At 35.1% G+C, this 17,950-nt stretch overlaps 1 protein-coding gene across 5 annotated transcripts in view; it reads left to right on the top strand.

The window, feature by feature from the left end:
- Positions 1–17,950, top strand: part of LOC111056776 (protein trachealess) — a 293,770-nt gene that overhangs the window by 216,472 nt on the left and 59,348 nt on the right. The window contains exons 1-2 of one of the 5 annotated variants that reach the window (XM_039432908.1): positions 1,972–2,138; positions 3,623–3,861. The exons of 2 other annotated variants lie outside the window; for them this stretch is intronic. In XM_039432908.1, the coding sequence (XP_039288842.1) occupies positions 3,743–3,861 (119 nt within the window). In that variant the 5' untranslated portion in view covers positions 1,972–2,138; positions 3,623–3,742. Of the gene's footprint in view, positions 1–1,971; positions 2,139–3,586; positions 3,916–17,950 lie in introns of those variants that run through there. 2 more of the 5 variants (XM_039432906.1, XM_039432907.1) reach the window with 2 other exon arrangements.

Here is a 17,950-nt window from a genome sequence, read left to right as displayed (position 1 = left end):
GATTTCGAGAATCATATTGGAGCGTTCCAATGATAAAGGTTCATATTCAGGATGATAATAATAAATCGAATAGAATGAGTGGGTTTTTGCTTTTTTTTGTAGCATTATGATTATGTCATTGACATTCCATATTTGTAAAATATGAATAAAACAATTCAATAAAGTTTCCTGTTTTATGATAGCCATGTGATGTGAAAACAAATGAGAACGTTAAACTCCGTAACTTCTAGGAGAATTTGTAATTCGTGAAGGGAGACTATCTTGTAATATTCATCTCCATTTTCACTGATGTTCATCCATCTGCTATATCCACTATATTTATCAAGGAAACCACTTTTAGTATCTTCCAGTATACTAGGACTTATAATTCCAATTAAGTATCATCATATCTCATAACTTTCTTGTTGTACAATTTCTTGGTTGATTGAATTTATCTATTTACTACCCTGGTAATGCAAACAATATTGGTCTATTGAAATACTCATATATAAATTATCACTCAGTGTACTCGAAAATTGCTTCTTGTGAATTCTTACATTGTGGAGTCCGGTAGGCCTATACAAGATTTAAAACTATCGATTATGTTAACTAAAGCGTTGGATGAACAACAATGTAAAAACTGAATCGATTTGAGAAATGAAACAAACTGTATGAAGACTGCATAAAAACTGTGAGAAAATATGATATTAGAGTGTGCTGCTGATTCTAGACTTAGAAGGTCCAAACCTGAGTTCATATCCCTATATTAACTTTATTTTACTATTGACCAGTTTATCTTTTGACGCCTACATTTCCGAAAATAGGCAACCCTCTTCTCATCGCAAGTAACTAGCAATTTATATCCTTGTGTTGACAAATTTGCAATTAATTACCCGCGAATTTGCAATAATTTAACCATCATACATTTTTCTATGAATTCTTCGTATTCGAACGATATATCAAATAATAGTCGTGGTAACCAGCATTCAGCTCATTTTATTGTATATTTCGAGAATTAGACTGTATGAATAAATCTTCAAGGAGGTTGATAATGGAGGGTGAAGACCTGCAACTGCGATGTCAATGGTGAATTACAACTCTTATGTGGAACAGCTTTGTCTTAAATTCAAGGGGATCATTCTAAAGAAAAGTCCAAAAAGTAAAATGAGAATAAGCTCATAGGAATGATCGATAGATTATCATAGCTCATCGATATTATCGGATCTCATACATAATGATTTTTGTTTTTTGTCTCGTATATTATTGAATGGACCGAGAATACGATGGGATGATTAGATCAGAGTATTCAATAAGGATGAGTTTTAAAGAATGGAGAGGATTGATTGAAGTCAGAGAGGCTTGGAGGAATGCTGTGGAGGAAGCAAAACTCCACCCTCGGCTTTACAGCTAATGAAAAAATTATTGATAAACACTTGCTATTATGTTAATATCTATCCTATCCATGGTATCCCATTCTAAGTAAGTGGTCACCCTCCATGTGTTCATGGTATCATGGTGATTTCTGTATTGTAAAACAATTGAGCACCAGTATGGTTCTATGTGTTTCAAGTTTCAGGCATATCCTCTGGTTACAATCATTTCAACACAGCTCTATCATGAAACAGTACTTCGTAGATAAACAAGCCCTTCAATTCAAAACCAATCAGTGCAAGTCCATCACTTCAACCTCGTTGCAATTTAATTTCCAATTTTCTGCTATCCCTGCAGTTGAGCTTCACTTCCACCTGATGAACAGCATCGAAGCTTCTCATTTACCCAATGCTGACAGTTTGAAGTGAAATTCCCTCAACAGAGGTGTAGCAGAGTGCGACCGGAAGCATACCTGTGCATACCGGAGCCAGGTAGCCGGAATCGCATTGGATGCGGCCGACCAATAGCAGGCTGCGAATAGGCGGAGCCACGAAAGGTGCCGAAGATAGCCGAAGCTGGCCGAAGACGGGCGTGTCCGTGGCACACACATGTTTCACCGTCACACACGTTGTCCCGCGTCTTTCGTGACAGCTCCGCTCCGCTTCGTGTGTCTTGCAACAAAAACGTCACGCGACGGGTGTCCGCGATACATTTCTCGTGATTGGTTCCAAAGTTTACTCTTGTCGTGCGCCGTGTCACATTTATTTTTCCATCGTCGTTTGTTGTTGGTGCGTGCTTATAAAAGTTTTTCTCTCACTTCACCTGCTGCATTTTCTCTTCTAACTTGGAAACTGATTTATGACTTTAGTTGAGATATCCAATAAGTCATAAAGTCAATTTCTGTGTGATCATGTTTTGTGGTCGTTGCCTGAATGCTAGAGTCCCTATAGTGGATTAGATTGTTATAACATTTATATTGAAACAAAACTTTTAGAAGTTTATCAATTTTATGTTTCAATTGAACAAAAACATCTTGTGACTCCATTTGAGGGATCATTTGTTTTCGAGGTTTCAATATGAAATTAGCGATGATAATTTGAAATGGGATGAGAATATAAGGAAGTTTAATTTATTATTTATTTATTCTTTGTAAAATACAAATATCTGATTTTCATTGATTCTCTAAATTTCTTTCTGAGAAGTCTTGTTTGTCCTTGTACTAATGGTAAATGGGATGGAAAAGTCTTAGTCGGATATGAATAGTAGATTATCATAACCATAACCCATCACTACATTGTTCAAGTCATGCAGTACACTTTAATAGATATTATTATTATTTCTACTCATTATCAACTTGAAGAATACTTGAACAAATTAAATCTAGATCAAATTAAACCCACGTTTGTATACTTTCAAACACAATTATACAGAAGCTACGATTGAGCAATATCAGCAGTTTTTACTTAATGTTATTCCAGACTTTAAATTCATAGACTGATATTCAATTGAATATTGGATTGGAGATTCTCTCTAGAATATGTAAAGAATCAGGCATCACATTAAATTAACTCAATAATAATAGTTTGTCTCTCAAACTCATTTATAGAAGCTTTTCCTGATAATATTTGGGCACCAATTCATTATTGATAATTCATTAGCAATTGTATGTGAATTTCTCACTCTAACTCAAATCAAATCTACAAGCTTTTACAATGAAAATCTAGTCATCAGGTCAAATAGTATTGATAATGATGAATAATTGGTAATCCCTTCAGGAATTTGCAAAAAAAATCAGGCATTGAGATAAAATATTTGAATCAATATTTAATAAGTATTGATCATAAATTCAGTTAAATCATCAAGTAACAAAAGAACCTCTCAAAATCGATTTTTTTTAATGTTCCAAGGTCCAAACACCAAGTCAACTAATATAATAATTAATATATTTTCAGTCTACTGACTTGAAGAGTACCTCCAGAATTTGAAGATAAACAGGCATTACATTAAACAAAATCTATAATTAGTCTCTCTAACTCAAACTTAAATCATTTTTTGGAATAAACCATTTGTGAAAACACAAATTCAACTAATTAATAATAATTAATTCACTTCCAGTGGATTGCTGAAACTTGAAGAGTAATTTCAAAATTTGGAGATAAACAGCCATTACGTTGAATGAAGTCAACAAAATCCACTATCTCAAACTCAATTTCACAACAATTCTCCTAATTTCTAGACATCAGGTCAAATAATTAACACTATTAATTTCCAGTCGAACATGAGCGACAGCTCGTGTTTGAACGAGAAAAGGCGGCAGGTGGCTTGATTGTTTTTCATCGCGATTGTCCGTCACTGGGCGTTGACCGAGGTGTGAACTGCACGAGACGGCACAATGCTGCCGTACCAGGCCGTGGCAATGGACTATGCCGTCAACTCGTCGCTGCAACGGGGTCTGAGCGGACCCCATCCTCACACACACCCGCACCCGCACTCGGCGTTCACGCACTCCTGGTTCGTACCCGCGGATCTCTGTGTACCCTACAAACAGAATCAACTACAGCCAGGGCATGTCTACATTCTTATCTCTAAATAACATAGCCTGTAGTTGTATTGTGCTATAACCTTTGCTCTTTATGAATTATTATAAATGTCACAAGTTACTAGTATAACGATGAAATCCATATTCTACTTAGGTTACATGAGTTTGATGGTCCAATGCTAGTTGATGCAATGAGCTACCAAAGTTAGTAGACAGTCTGTCTAGTAACGATGATGTGGTACTACTATAACTTCAAATCCATTATCATCATCGATCTATTCTCATCACTATGAGTTGAGATTATGTGAAAATCTATATCCACACTGGAAAAACGTTACAGTGTAATGTGTTACTGGTGCACATCAATGTAAAGGAGCAGTGTTTTGTTTCTTAAAATTTTATAGTCAAAAGTAGTGCATGCGAGTATAATATGCAGTTACAAAGTTTGAGTGTCTATTAAAATTGATTTTTCAGGATAAGTTGTATTTCTGAAAATTTTCGTTGTATGTGTGTGTATTTTTGAGAAACTTGGTTCATGCTCAGGAGTTTGTTCTCAGTATTCAAACATGATGATTCGACCTTCCATAACTATTGTTTTTTTAATAATTTGTTAATGACTTATTTGTCGATGATTTTTATAGTGAAGCTTATCATGATTCAATGAATCTCAATATTATGCCGGCAGGTTGGCCTATAGATCTGAAGCGTTATACTTACAATCAGCACCTGCAGTTTGCTGGCAGTTTGGTGATCGAAACTGCAAGGTTCGCACCTCACCGATTGACATGGACGTTGGACGTTTAATCATCACATCAATCACCCACACATTTCCTATCACCACGCACATGCAAAAAGCTTATATTGGAATCGTCCTCAATTAGAAAAAAAATAATGGGTCTCCTTGCTTTTTTATCTTTTACGTGATAGGGATGTACATTTCAGAGCCAAAATGTGATATTTCGGTGTTGTGCTGGTTGCCTATATTACTCCTTTTAAGAGCATCTATACTAATATCATACAAGAAATAACGATACCTTGACTTAGTCACAGAAATAAAGTTGATTTTATGAAAACCATAATTTTAATGAACATTTCCGTAACCAGAGGATACACTATTTGCAGATTAGAAAAATTAATATATACAGTTCAGGCTTGGGAAACATTCTGATTTTACAAACAACTGCATACAAAGTTCATAATATTATTTCGACGTTATTTTGTCTTGGAAAAGCTTGCATATTATTCAAGTCTCCGACATTAGTATTGTTCAGGGAGTATTTTTTTCAACGCTTCACAATATCTTTTTCAAGTTATATTATTGCATTTCATCAGATGGTAGTGGTGTAATGCATTCACAATTAACAGACTACTTCATGTCCTGTCATCAAAATCTAACGGGGAAAAGTGACTCACCTATCATGAATCACTTCAAATATCCATTATTATTCAACCTTTAACACCCGGATGTAATTCAAACTGGTTGTGGTCTATAAAATTTCAAATTCACCATTATTCATAACTTGATCACGGAATCATATCATTGACTCCGTGTAAATGAGGGACCCAATTTTTCATTGCTTTCGAAAGGTCGTATCAGTAAATACAAAATCAATACTTTTAAAACGAATATTATTTGATAAAAAATTACTATAGTCATGAGTAAATCATTGGTAGAATCTTTTCTATTGTATTGTCATCTCTTCTAACTCTGCAGAATAAGAACACAACCAATCATCAGTCGATGATGAATGATCGAAAAATGAATATGAGTTTTCACAATCCTTGTTACAAAGATATCCAATTTATTTCAGCTTATCGAAGATAAATGTAGTATACGATTGGCATACGAATACGCAGTGTATAATCCTATACAATTATTACCTTAGAAAAACTATCGTAATTGATGGGATCCAATCGTATTATTACCTCTTCCAACCCTGCATAAGAACACATCTAATCATAAAATAAGATGATGAACAATTTGAAAAATGAACATGATGTATATTTTCAATTTCATTCACAAATATATTTCAATCAATTTCAGCTAATTGAAAACCAATATTCAAACACGAGTAGATGAGTTATATTATTGTAATCTCACTCAACCTTGCATATGAACAAATACAATCATAAGTAGATTATGAACAGTTCAAAAAATAAACATACGAATTATCAATCATATTCGATTAGATATTTGAAGCTACTCCAGCTAATTGGGAAATAATAGGACAATCATCGATAGATAAGGTAGATCGCTAAATAAGCAATTATCATTGGTAGGATCCCATTCTATTGTAACTTCTTCTCTTGAACTACAAACTAAGCCGTGAGTAGTGGAGCCCTCTCCAGTTGTTGACTACAGGCTGAACCTCGAAGTCCAGAAGCTCCTGTCCAATGTTTCCGGTTAATGCGGAGACAATGGCGGATGAACGAGAGTCACGTTTCTGCCACGGACAGGCACGGACACCGTAGTAGGCGACCGCCCGGAAAATAGGATCTTCGATTATCGACTATATCTATCGATTACCAACTATATCTATACATCGATTATCGACTATATCTGTCGATTATTGTTGCTATCATCTCCGTGATGCGATGCGGTGGTCATCTCTATCCCCATCACTCACACACGTGCGTAAAGAGCGAATCCGTGACCGATGCGCGCCTCAAAGAAATATCATTGTTTTCGCCTCTAACTGCTCCTTTTTTCTATCTCCAGCCGTCGAATGTTATGACACTTCTTTTCATCGAATGATGATGCTCTTCTATACTCGCTGCTCTGCTACAGTTATGGCGAAACGATATTTTCGATCAGCGAATGGAGTTTGATTGGTCGCGTTGTTTTGGTGGAGTTTTCATGAGATCTCTGTTGTTGGAGTGCTTGCTTTTATTGTTGGTCTATCCTCCAGTTCATCACTTCATCTTCCATTATCTGCATTAGGTCCATTTTTACAAACTCTTGATAGTATCTGGGATTCAGGAACATCAGGTTCTAGGTATTAGGTACAAGGTATAAGGCTCTAGGTAACATGATATTATCTAGAACCTTTATCTAGAGAATCATTAATACTAACACGTCTATTTTCATGGTAGTATCACCACTTTTCTTGGAACTCTTGAAGTGATACTATCTCATTCATTCCGATGATTACATGACCGTGTAATTGAAAGATCTTCTGAATGGAGGGATATGCGGAGCAGAGAAAAGTAGAGATCCAGCGGTAGCGATGTTGCCATGATAGTGAACAACTACGAGACTTAACCTATTCCGGACTATGTGTAACCTTTTCTGAATTTGGGAGAGAAATAGCACAAGGTTACCTACTATTTCTCTCCCTATCATTTCTATAATGTACTTATTGTATGAATCAATATGGAATAAAAAATAAAGAGAGGACAGCGTTCTTTAGTCTTTAAGTGTTCACCACCTAATAATACGCATACCTAGTTTCCTCTCTGAAAGCACTGCATTGACTGAACCTGTTTTGACAAATAGTCAAACAAGCTTGTCTCTATGAGACTCCAATAGTCTACAATTCAACATTCTAATTAGCTGAACTGGTTCTCCATCTCCCACCATGTCTCTGTTCCGTATATCCCTCCAAGTCAAAAGCTGTTTTAATTCTACTTAATAAGATTAATTTGAAAATCATCCACATTCTACAAACGGGTATGATAGTTCAGCCTGAATCCAGTTGAGTTTCAAAGACCCAATGTGTCGGGTACACATACACTCCACAAATGCGATATTCCCGATGTGGGGGAATAATTTCTACTATCAATGAACAGAAATATGACATCCATTGAATGTGAGCATCATCATCTATTGGGTCCAATCATCACAACTGTCGATGTTAACGACTACTGAAAGAGGGATGTCGATGAAGAGGGTCAAGAAGCTCAAGTTTTCTTGGTTAAGGTCATTTGTGACTTGAGACAGCTGCCGATTGAATTACTAGGACAGAGCTGCGAATTTCCCATGAGGCAGTAGCATGGTGGCAAGAGACCAGCTACGGTCCATTAGCTTCAACTATTGTTTCCCTTTAATCAAAAGTCATCACCGCTACAGACCTTCCCCCTCCACCACATGTTCAATGTCGACATCGTTCTTAATAAATCGTGTTCAATTTCTATAACAAACAGTCAATCTTAGAATCGGAAACTTGTTTTTTCTATTCCTTAGCGTCGAGTGATGATATAAGTACTTCATGATCGTAGAGTTTCATGATTCTAGCGGAAAAGTACTTGTATGGTAGAAACTCTTTAATGTAGCTGGTCATTTTTGGCCCCAATGGTGAAGAACTCGCCAAGACATCACTCAAGAAATCACTTGATGGATTCATAATGAATTATCGTGAAGACTGATTCATGATGATTATTATTATTACTGTGGCGTCTAAACCCTCATCATTGAAGAGTTAAGAGAGGAAGTTGGAGATGCTAAAACAGCGAAAAATGATTGATTTTCTGATAGTGGAGCGATGATCGTTGACAATACGTTTCCGTAAAATATACGGACTGAGAATATACAGGAATAAGAAGAATCAGTATGAGAAATTTCAGGTGTGAATTAGGAATCGATGGTAGAAGTTTTCTACAGAAAAAAGAGGAGAGAAATTTGGCCTATCTATGAGATGAAAAATGAAGAATATAATGACTATAACTTCAATACATTCAGTTTCATTATTCTCTTGTGACACTTCTCTCTTTTGAAATCTGTCATCGTTGTGTTTCCTATCGAAATTTGAATTTCCGAATTCATTTTTTCTTACTCCATTCTTTTTCCCTGAATTTATTTTTTAAGTATGGCATTTCGTTGCGTTTTCAATTCAAAATTCAACTCCCAAATTGATTTTTCTCACGATTCCAGAATTTCATACTTCAATCTATTTCTCGGCTAAGAGGGAGAACAGTTGCTGGGTGTCTGACAGTAGCTAATTTTTTTAGAAAGTCAACCAAGTCCCATATATAGTGTAATTTCATATTCATCACATTCTGGAATTCATTCACTCATTCAATAATTTATTCATCCATTTTTCAATTATAACTAGAAAAAGGATGAGAAACGTAATTATTAGGGAAGTTATATTATCTTCAATTCAAGTTACTGGATTAATAAATGTTATCAATAAGCAAGTAGTGTTGGCTGCCTGTAATAGAAAACGGTTGCTAGATTTTGCTCATGTTGGCAGCCTTGGCGTCGCAGTGGCATCTTTGTGTACGTGATGACGGCTTTTGATGACTGTTCTCTTTATACGGAGAATGGCCAAGGAGCTATATTCCCTCCCAGTAGCACACCAACAGAATTCAAATCGCTCGAATTCGGGCCAAGCGTCTCTCTTCTCTCTATCTACATTTTATATTTTCCCTATCTCCATCCTTCTGTAACATTTAGGCTCCCAGCACATAACAGTCATCGGTGTTTCGAAACGTCATAAATTGTATTTGAGGAATGGGACACCTAGCTTTCCAATGGTTATCAGCTACAAAGTCTTCGGAAGAATGATTGTTTGTGCCAAGTCAGTGTTTGCATCATAATCACACGTATTGCTAGAATTTGAAAGTTTACTTTTCCATTTCAATTGAAAACCACTTCAAGGAAAAGCTGAGAAACGAGCTAGAAACAACTTGGTCTTTGAATTTAGTAACCGTCGATACTGTGATCAATCATTCAGTAACTCCACACTGCCTCTCATGAGAAGGAAAATCATACAGTTTCTTTTATATTTGATTTTCGATTTGACTACTCTTCATTTTGTTGCATCAGTCTATTCATAACTGGATTTATGTAATTTATATAATAATCCAATCATTGAAGCGATTGTAATATGAAATTAATTTAACATTGTTTTTCAATACTATATTAAAAAAAAGTCTTGTCTTTCCTCTCCAGTTTATTATTTTATCATTTTGTCAAGTCCAATATCCAAGGTAATACAACCAATTCTACAACTGCTTTATTAATCTAGGAGTGGTCCTATCAACTACTGGGAGTCTTGAAGTAAGAGCATGGTCACGTTCATGAGAATAACTAAACATCCAGCTATCAATGACGTAGCTCAGTCTTTATTTCATTTAAATGAAAATTGAATAATACCTTTGTTTGAATGATGAATGACAAGTCTCAATATCCTATCATATTGAGCGAGCATTTACTGTATTTTTATATCTGGTTATTTATATTCATTTATATCTGAATATTTATGTTCAACGGATCTCGAAAACGGCTCTAACGATTTTCACAAAATTTGTAACATAGTAGGTTTATGATATAAAAATTCGATTGCAATAGGTCTCATCCTTGGGAAAACTCGCTGAACGACATTAAAAGGATAATTCATCCTTGGCTGAAACAGCTGTGGATAGTAAAAAAGTGATTGAGCGAGTGAGTATGTGAAAAATCAAAATATCGCATCCCCGAAATTCATAAGATGACATAAGCCAGCTGTGAAATATAAACACGATCATTTTAGAGAATTGTGTTCTGCTTATCACGAATAAAAATAACGAGCGAAGCTCGTTGCCCCGATATTCAGAGTGATATCAATACAAGTATCAAGAGTCTGATTTCACCTCCGATTTTCTTGATCTTTCCATCCTGGTATCATTTGTGAAACATGTTAGTAACAATCGATATGTTGACGCTCGTGAAATGGTTTTCACCTTATTAGATGAAACCATGAAGTGATTGATTGTGAAAAAAATTGGATGAAAAAAGTCTTTGTTGCCAAATGTCTTTGCCCATTTGAAACTAAGAAGCTATAATCGTTCACAAAATTGAAGTGACAGTTATTATTGATATCAACTTACTTTGAAAATATTTGGTTTTACATTTGAAATATTTTCAAACCACTGGAACTATAGGATTATTGCATTGATTGTGATAGTATAAAATCAAGATCGGTTCAGAACAATTTCTGTCGTTTACGTCCATGCGAAATTTGAAACTAAGAAGCTACAGTATAACCGTTCACACAATTGAAGTGTCAGTTATTATCAATATCAACTTACTTTGAAAATACTTAGCTCAGCATTGAAAAGCTTTTCAATTCACTCAAATTATAGTATTATAAGTTATCTGGAGTCCAGGATGTAATTTCCACCTTTTCTCAAGAAAGTGAATAGACGCTGACGGAAGAAGGCCCTTGGAGGGAAGTCATATCCCTTTGAAGCTGCGCCCTTTTGCTTCTTGTCTTCTATCTTGTGCCCTTATTCGGTCTGTCGCCTGAATACCAAGTAGCCCTTTGCATGTACTGTTCAAGGTAGGCGATATATTATACGTGTGGGCCAAGACCCTCGCAAGTTCTACACTAAGGATGGATTTCCTGTACGCTTTTCCTCTCTCTTTACAAATTGTACATGTTCGATTCTAGAATTGAGTAATATTGAGAGTGTTCAGGAATACTCTTGTAAATTGCAAAAGAATTGAACAAATTGCGCAGGAATTGGAACGATTCAAGAATAAGTATGATTTCACTTATTTATAGCATTGACAAAAAAAAATTATATCATATCACAGAGGAGGGATACTGATTATTAGATATTAAAAACATTGACAGTAGTCAGGAATACGCTTGTCAATCGTATAAGAATTAAACTAATTGATCAGGAATTGAAACGATTCAAGATAAGAGTATTTTTTAGAGATAACGATTCAAGAACTAGAATGATTTCATTTATTTATAACATTGACAAAAAAATAATTTTATATCATAGCACAGAGAAGGGGTACTGATTATTAGATAATAAAAACACTGACAGTAGTCAGGAATACCCTTGTCAATGAGCACAAGAATTAAACAAATTGATCAGGAATTGAAACGATTCAAGATAAGAATATTTTCTCTCATCAATAACATTGACCATAGAGAGATTTTATATCATAGCAAAGAGAAGGGATACTGATTATTAGATATTTAAAACATAGATTATTTCATTCTGTTTCCATAGCTAACAATAATGTTATGTTAATGTTAGCTATCCGAAGCAGCTTTTCATGCTCGGGCGATGAGAACGGGCGAATTAGTTATGGATCCAAGTACAAGATTCATGATTTTGTATTTTTTATCTGGCGTTAATGATCGGGCTTCAGAGATCTCTCCAGAACCAAAATCAAAATAAAGCATTACTTTCAATTCTATCTTCTATCTTTCCTGACTAATTCAGATTTTTCCGACTATTACTTAATTTAGGATTCTATCTCATTCATCATACAATTTATTATAAGGTTTCAAGGTTTTGTGGGTCACATTTCTACGCTCAGCGAAATCACCAATATTTATCCAAGCCGTGCTCTTAAAAGATGAAATGTTGAGAAAGTATTGCATTCCAGACTTTTCCTGACCTAGTATTTCTAGCTCGAAAAATATTAATTCAACTTCATTCAAGGAACAGGTAGAAAAGATTGAGACGAAGAAGGGATAGGAGAAGGAGAAGAAGAAGAAGAAGGAGAAGAGGGAGAAGAAGGAGAAGGAGGAGAGGAGGTAGAAGAAAAAGAAGAAATAGAAGAAGAAGAAGAAAAAGGAGAAGAAGAGGGGGAAAAGGAGTAGGAGAACAAAGAAGAAGTAGGAGAACAAAGAAGAAGTAGAGGTGATGGAGGATGAGGAGGAAGAGGAGGATAAGAAGGAGTGGAAGAAGAAGAGAGAAAAAGGAAGAAGAGGAAAAAGAAAAAAATAAATGAATAAAAGAAGGCTAAAAGTCGGGCGGGCGGAGGACGTCAATGTCCAGGTAGTAGGTGGATTATGGTGGGTCCCAGAGGAGAGATGCAGACTTACTTAGTGCGTGGCCCAGATGACCGTTGACTGACACCTCAGCAGAAGAGTGCTGGCCCTTTTTACGAGCGTCGGGACGCCCTTAAAGGGCAACTCTTTTACGGCCCTTGGCCTCCGAGGGCATCGCAAATTCCGCCAAACGGCCGAGTCGGCCGGTCGATGATGACAACTATTCCAAATGACGACGCAGCGGAGAATACTGTGCACTACTGTAAAAACATTGCAAAACACTGTGCACTCCGGCTGAAACATTGTTGATCCCTGTACCTAAGCTATCGATTTTCAAAGTGTTTTGCTTCTCTCTTTCAAACTCCAACTAAATTCTATCAAAGAGAGAAGGAGATATCCCATGACATAGGTCGTTTATGTTCCAAATTTGAAACTGATTTCTTGTTAACTCAAGTCGAATAATCACTGAAAACAATACCACTATAAAAACTTCCAGTAACAAGAATATAGGCACTATATTCTATGCTTTCTGGATACAAGTGTTAAAGTGAGGTCCACGTTATAATGGCAGTGTACGATTGACAATAGTGTTGCAGCTATCCTTGTCTAACATGCAACAAAAGAGAGAGCACTATCTCTCTCTAGCTTTACAATGTTGTCAGTTGGCCAGAAATATTTTATTTCACTTTTGACAGTGACTGTACTGAAGTGGACAACCAGTCCTCAGCCGCCATGTTATATTTTGATTTATAACAAAATGCTAAAGTAGAGGAGTCGTATAATTGATTTTAAATTTATGTTTAGATAAATAAGATAATTCTCAGATATTTCCGTATGAGAAAAACAAATTATACTTTAAATGACACTTTATAAATTGATAACTTTGAGACAATCCTAAACTTCGTCCATGCTTCAGTTTACAGGAATAGGTTAGGCCTACACTTATACCGGTATAAATAATATTGAAAAGTTATTTCAGAATTATTTTCATGCAAATTATTCTATTATATATAGGATTTCCATTTATCTTTTATTTTTGAAAGAAATTGGAATAGAATACCTACCGAATAAATTAATTGCTGTTGTTTTGAAGTTCAGATTGATGTAGCACAGATTTCAAATTAGCCGCTATTGCAGGTTTTAAAATCTGATCTCAGTTATGAAAGCATAGTTAAGAATCGAATTATGCAAAAACTTATTTTATTGAAGAATTTAATCAATTTGAAATGAAATTGGTTATTTTATCAAAGGAATTAAAATTAATATCAGATCAAATTTAATGGGATGAATTGAATAACAGCTGAATAAAATTGAGTCAATTTGGCAACATTGTTCTCGTATCTTTCTTCACTGCCATTATAACGTGGACCTCACTATAGTTCAATTCGTGTGGTCTTTATTTCGTCTATAGTAATTGAAACGGCAAACATTGACTCAAACATCATCATATTTCAACATGGTTCGCGGAATTGAACAATGATTGATTAACTATTTCTATTTTGCAGTATCATCATTCTCAGAAATTGATCAGTTGCGAGCTGAAAACTCTGACACCAGACATCAGTCAGCTCGATATTATTATTATTATCCTCAGATAGAAGCAGAGAAATGAAACTACATACATTGAATGGAAGTGACTGAAATTGTCCAACGTAGATATGTAACTTGAAACTTTATTTTTATGACGACAAAATCTGAAGAAAAATAAGGAATGCAATCTACTATGCTGAGCTTGTGTTTATTGACTTTGTTGTTTTTAGCGTCTACTGTAAACGTTTAAAAAAAACATTGACGTTTTAGCGTCTTAAAAATTTGTCGTTTTTTGCGTCTAATGAGAGAGTATAATATAATGTAATATTACATTACTCCGACTGTGACCAATAGAGAATCCAGAGCCCGATGAAAGGTAAATCTTCTTTTATCTTGTCAGCCAATTATCTATCCAAAACTGATGAACAGAAGCATTCTGACGTTTGGGGCATCTAAAACTTCGAAACCACAAAATCTCCCTCTCGTTTTTATTATCACTAGTAGTTCTGTGAACAGTAGACCTCACGCAGTATTCTCATCCACAAGTACCAGATGTCAACTGTTTTAAATGTTAACAAACTCAGTTCACGTTTGAATTTGTATTTCATATGATATAACTTTTGTTAATAACTTTGGTGTAAACCCAGCTTAAAGATGCATACCTCTTTAATGGCTTTGATTGAAACTATAGACCTTATACAAATACAGTAATAGACTGGCTTCTCCACACATCTGTGTAATCACTTGTCAGCTGCTTTATGATGAATAATTCTATAGTCTGATTTTTGCGGTAATATTGGCGTATGAAGGAGGCTCCTTTTTCCTTTTATATTATCCTTGAAATGCAAAATTTCCAAAAACCTTGTATAACGCCGACGCGCAATTTAAAAAGGAACATACCTGTCAAATTTCATGAAAATCTATTACCGCGTTTCGCCGTAAATGCGCAACATATAAATATATAAACATATAAACATTTAAACATCAAGAGAAATGCCAAACCGTCGACTTGAATCTCAGACCTCACTTCGTTCGGTCAACTATGCACATTTCATGAGAAATTAGAGAATCATAGTTACGTTTTTTTCAAAATTCCTACCCATATAAAATATGATGATAATCACATTCTTTCATAACTTTTTCAGTTGAATAATTTCTTCAATAATATTATCTCTACATAAGTTGTAATTGTAAGAAAAAATCCAACAATTTTCCAACTCTGGTTGTAAAGAATAAAATTATCCTGTTGAATCAACAATCTATCACAACCTCGGGAATGTGTATTGAGACGTTGAGTTTGAGTACCCTTGATCTCAACCATAGAATAAAACAATCTCATAATCTGTATAATTTTTCTCTGATCTCAACGTTCAGAGGACATCATCCCGTCAGTAGATGATCCTAAAGGAAGGTAGGTGAAGGAACGCGAAATAAAATAAGGATCGAACAAATGCTCACTTCTTGAAAAGCCTCTCTTATGTTGAAAGCGTCTCGAGTTTATAAAGGCCTATCGAATGACCACAATCGCTCCCAAGAAGGGTCCAGCCCTTTTCACGAATCACTCAAAATACCGACTGACGCTTCTCCTGAAGGCACGGTCGTTCTTTTCCCTGGTGGCCGCATTACTCTCGCCTCATTCTCGCCTTGCTGACTTTCCTCGCTGGAAAAAAATTCCAACGAAGCGTCTACTTCACCAGACAACTTCACTTGATTTACACTTCAGTAGAAGTAACCAGTTAGATGGACAGACCTGTCTACATGTGATGAATGAATAAGATATTCAAAATATAAAGATGGAAGAATAGGTACTCCAAAGGACACTCAATTTTTAAGTTTTCAAGTTTTATAACTTAGTATTTGAATGAATGATGATATTAGAGAAAAAAAAACAAATAATTGACTACGGAAACTGCCAGTTTGACTGGCATTTAGCCATTAATGACTAAAAAATTAGTAAAAATAAAAAGATAGATTCACTATAGCATTTACTGAAAAGTTGATGAAATATTATTTTTTTTACATGAAAACCAATTATTTCTTTTTATTTTGATTCAAAGAACTTGAAAATTGAGTGGAAATTGACTTTATAAAAAATAAAAAACTTATTAAAACTTGAGTGCCGATTAGATCGGCGCTTGGCATTTCTTGCACACATACACCATGACGATCAGATCGGCTCCTGGCACTTCTCACATTCATAGTCCAAGCCGATGAGATCGGCTCCTGGCACTCAAAGGGTTAATATGTATTTTTCTCAAATTTACTTTAATATAATATTAATTTTTATAAATTTAGTTTATCGATTTAAAATTCAGTGAATTACGTCAGGCCCGCAAAAACACAGGCTTAATCTTACATGTGAGTCTCTTACAACGTAAGGTTATATATAAATGTACTGTAACTGTAATGTATTATTTGTAAATTGTGAGAATAAATTTATTTGATTTGATTTGTTTCCAAGTTTATGCAATTGCAAGTTTTGCAAGTTTATGTTTCCAAAGTGAGCTTCTTTGGAGCGTTTGTGTATTTTTCGTACACGAATGAATGTTGGAATCATATCCATTATATTCTTGTCTTCTCTCACTCAAGAAGTTGTCTTTCTCATTGAAAATTATTTTTTGTTTCAGATTTGCAATGTAGAACTATAGTGTAGTACTAGTAATGTGGTACTAGTGCTTTCGTGATTTGTGGAATGATACTGTTTTTCCATGCAGCCTTCAGCTGAAACTCATAAAAGTTATTGGAATTTGCTTAATAGAGATCTATTTTTTCCATTAATTCAAGGATTTCTTACATTTTTATTACTATTATGGCTATCAAAGTTCTACACTGATAATGCTTCTGAAAGATGTTCGTCATGTTCCATGAGTAGAAAAATCCCTAGAATAGTGTTTATCAATCACGTTCAGATTATTTGTAATCCAACTAATTTTGGAATTACTATGTGATTTTTTTGTAACGCAGTGACACTCTTGAGTTCAAGAAATTCTCAGTCCTCTATTATTCGAACAAATCAACAATTAAAAGATTCTGGTGCTGATATATGATTTATGTCAAGAGGATGACGATTATGGTTATTTTCATGTCTAATAGATTCCTCAACAGTTTACGTTTCTCACATTTTTTCTGGTCAGTGAATTCTCTCGACTTTACTGAATCTGTGTATTTCTAACTATGAATCTTTATATCCATTTATTTCTATTATCCATATATATTTTATATATCCATCTATTTTTTGATTCACTAAGTCGTGCTTAGTTCCTTTATCTAGCCTAAATGATTTTACAATTCATCAGTAATGTTTCCATCTACGAGTTCATATTATTAGATTCATCGAGAAGGTCAATGCTTGATAATAGACAAGTACAAATATGGACTTGAAGACAAACATCCTCTCCTCCCAGAGGTATTTCTGGTCTTCTCACCAAAGTCCACTTCTTGTCTTTACTTGGCGCTCACCTCAGCAAATACAATGTTAGTGCAGTTGGGTGGTGTTGAAGTGCACTAGAAGTCGAGGGTGACTTGATTGTCAGCTGCGAAGGAGGGCGTGAGTAACTCAATAACGTGCATCGTTCCTCAACTCCTCAGTTTTCGCACGTTCTTCTACAGTGTCCGAGAAAACTAGTAGAAGGAACCTTTTTACGAAAATCGGTACGTCCGAAGAAAGCACCAAGAATTTTTCGTACGCTTCTGTTCCTTTTCAGTAAAGTAGGATCAGTATGATATTAACTATGATTTTCAAATCATGAATGATTTGCTTTTCTCTGTTATCTTTTGTCCTATTTGTGAATTTGTGACGTGTTGATCAATG

This window comes from Nilaparvata lugens, chromosome 7 (assembly GCF_014356525.2).
Source record: "Nilaparvata lugens isolate BPH chromosome 7, ASM1435652v1, whole genome shotgun sequence".
Lineage (NCBI taxonomy): Eukaryota > Metazoa > Arthropoda > Insecta > Hemiptera > Delphacidae > Nilaparvata > Nilaparvata lugens.
The sequence above is the reverse complement of the archived record's forward strand: the minus strand, read 5'-3'. Positions and strand labels throughout refer to the sequence as shown.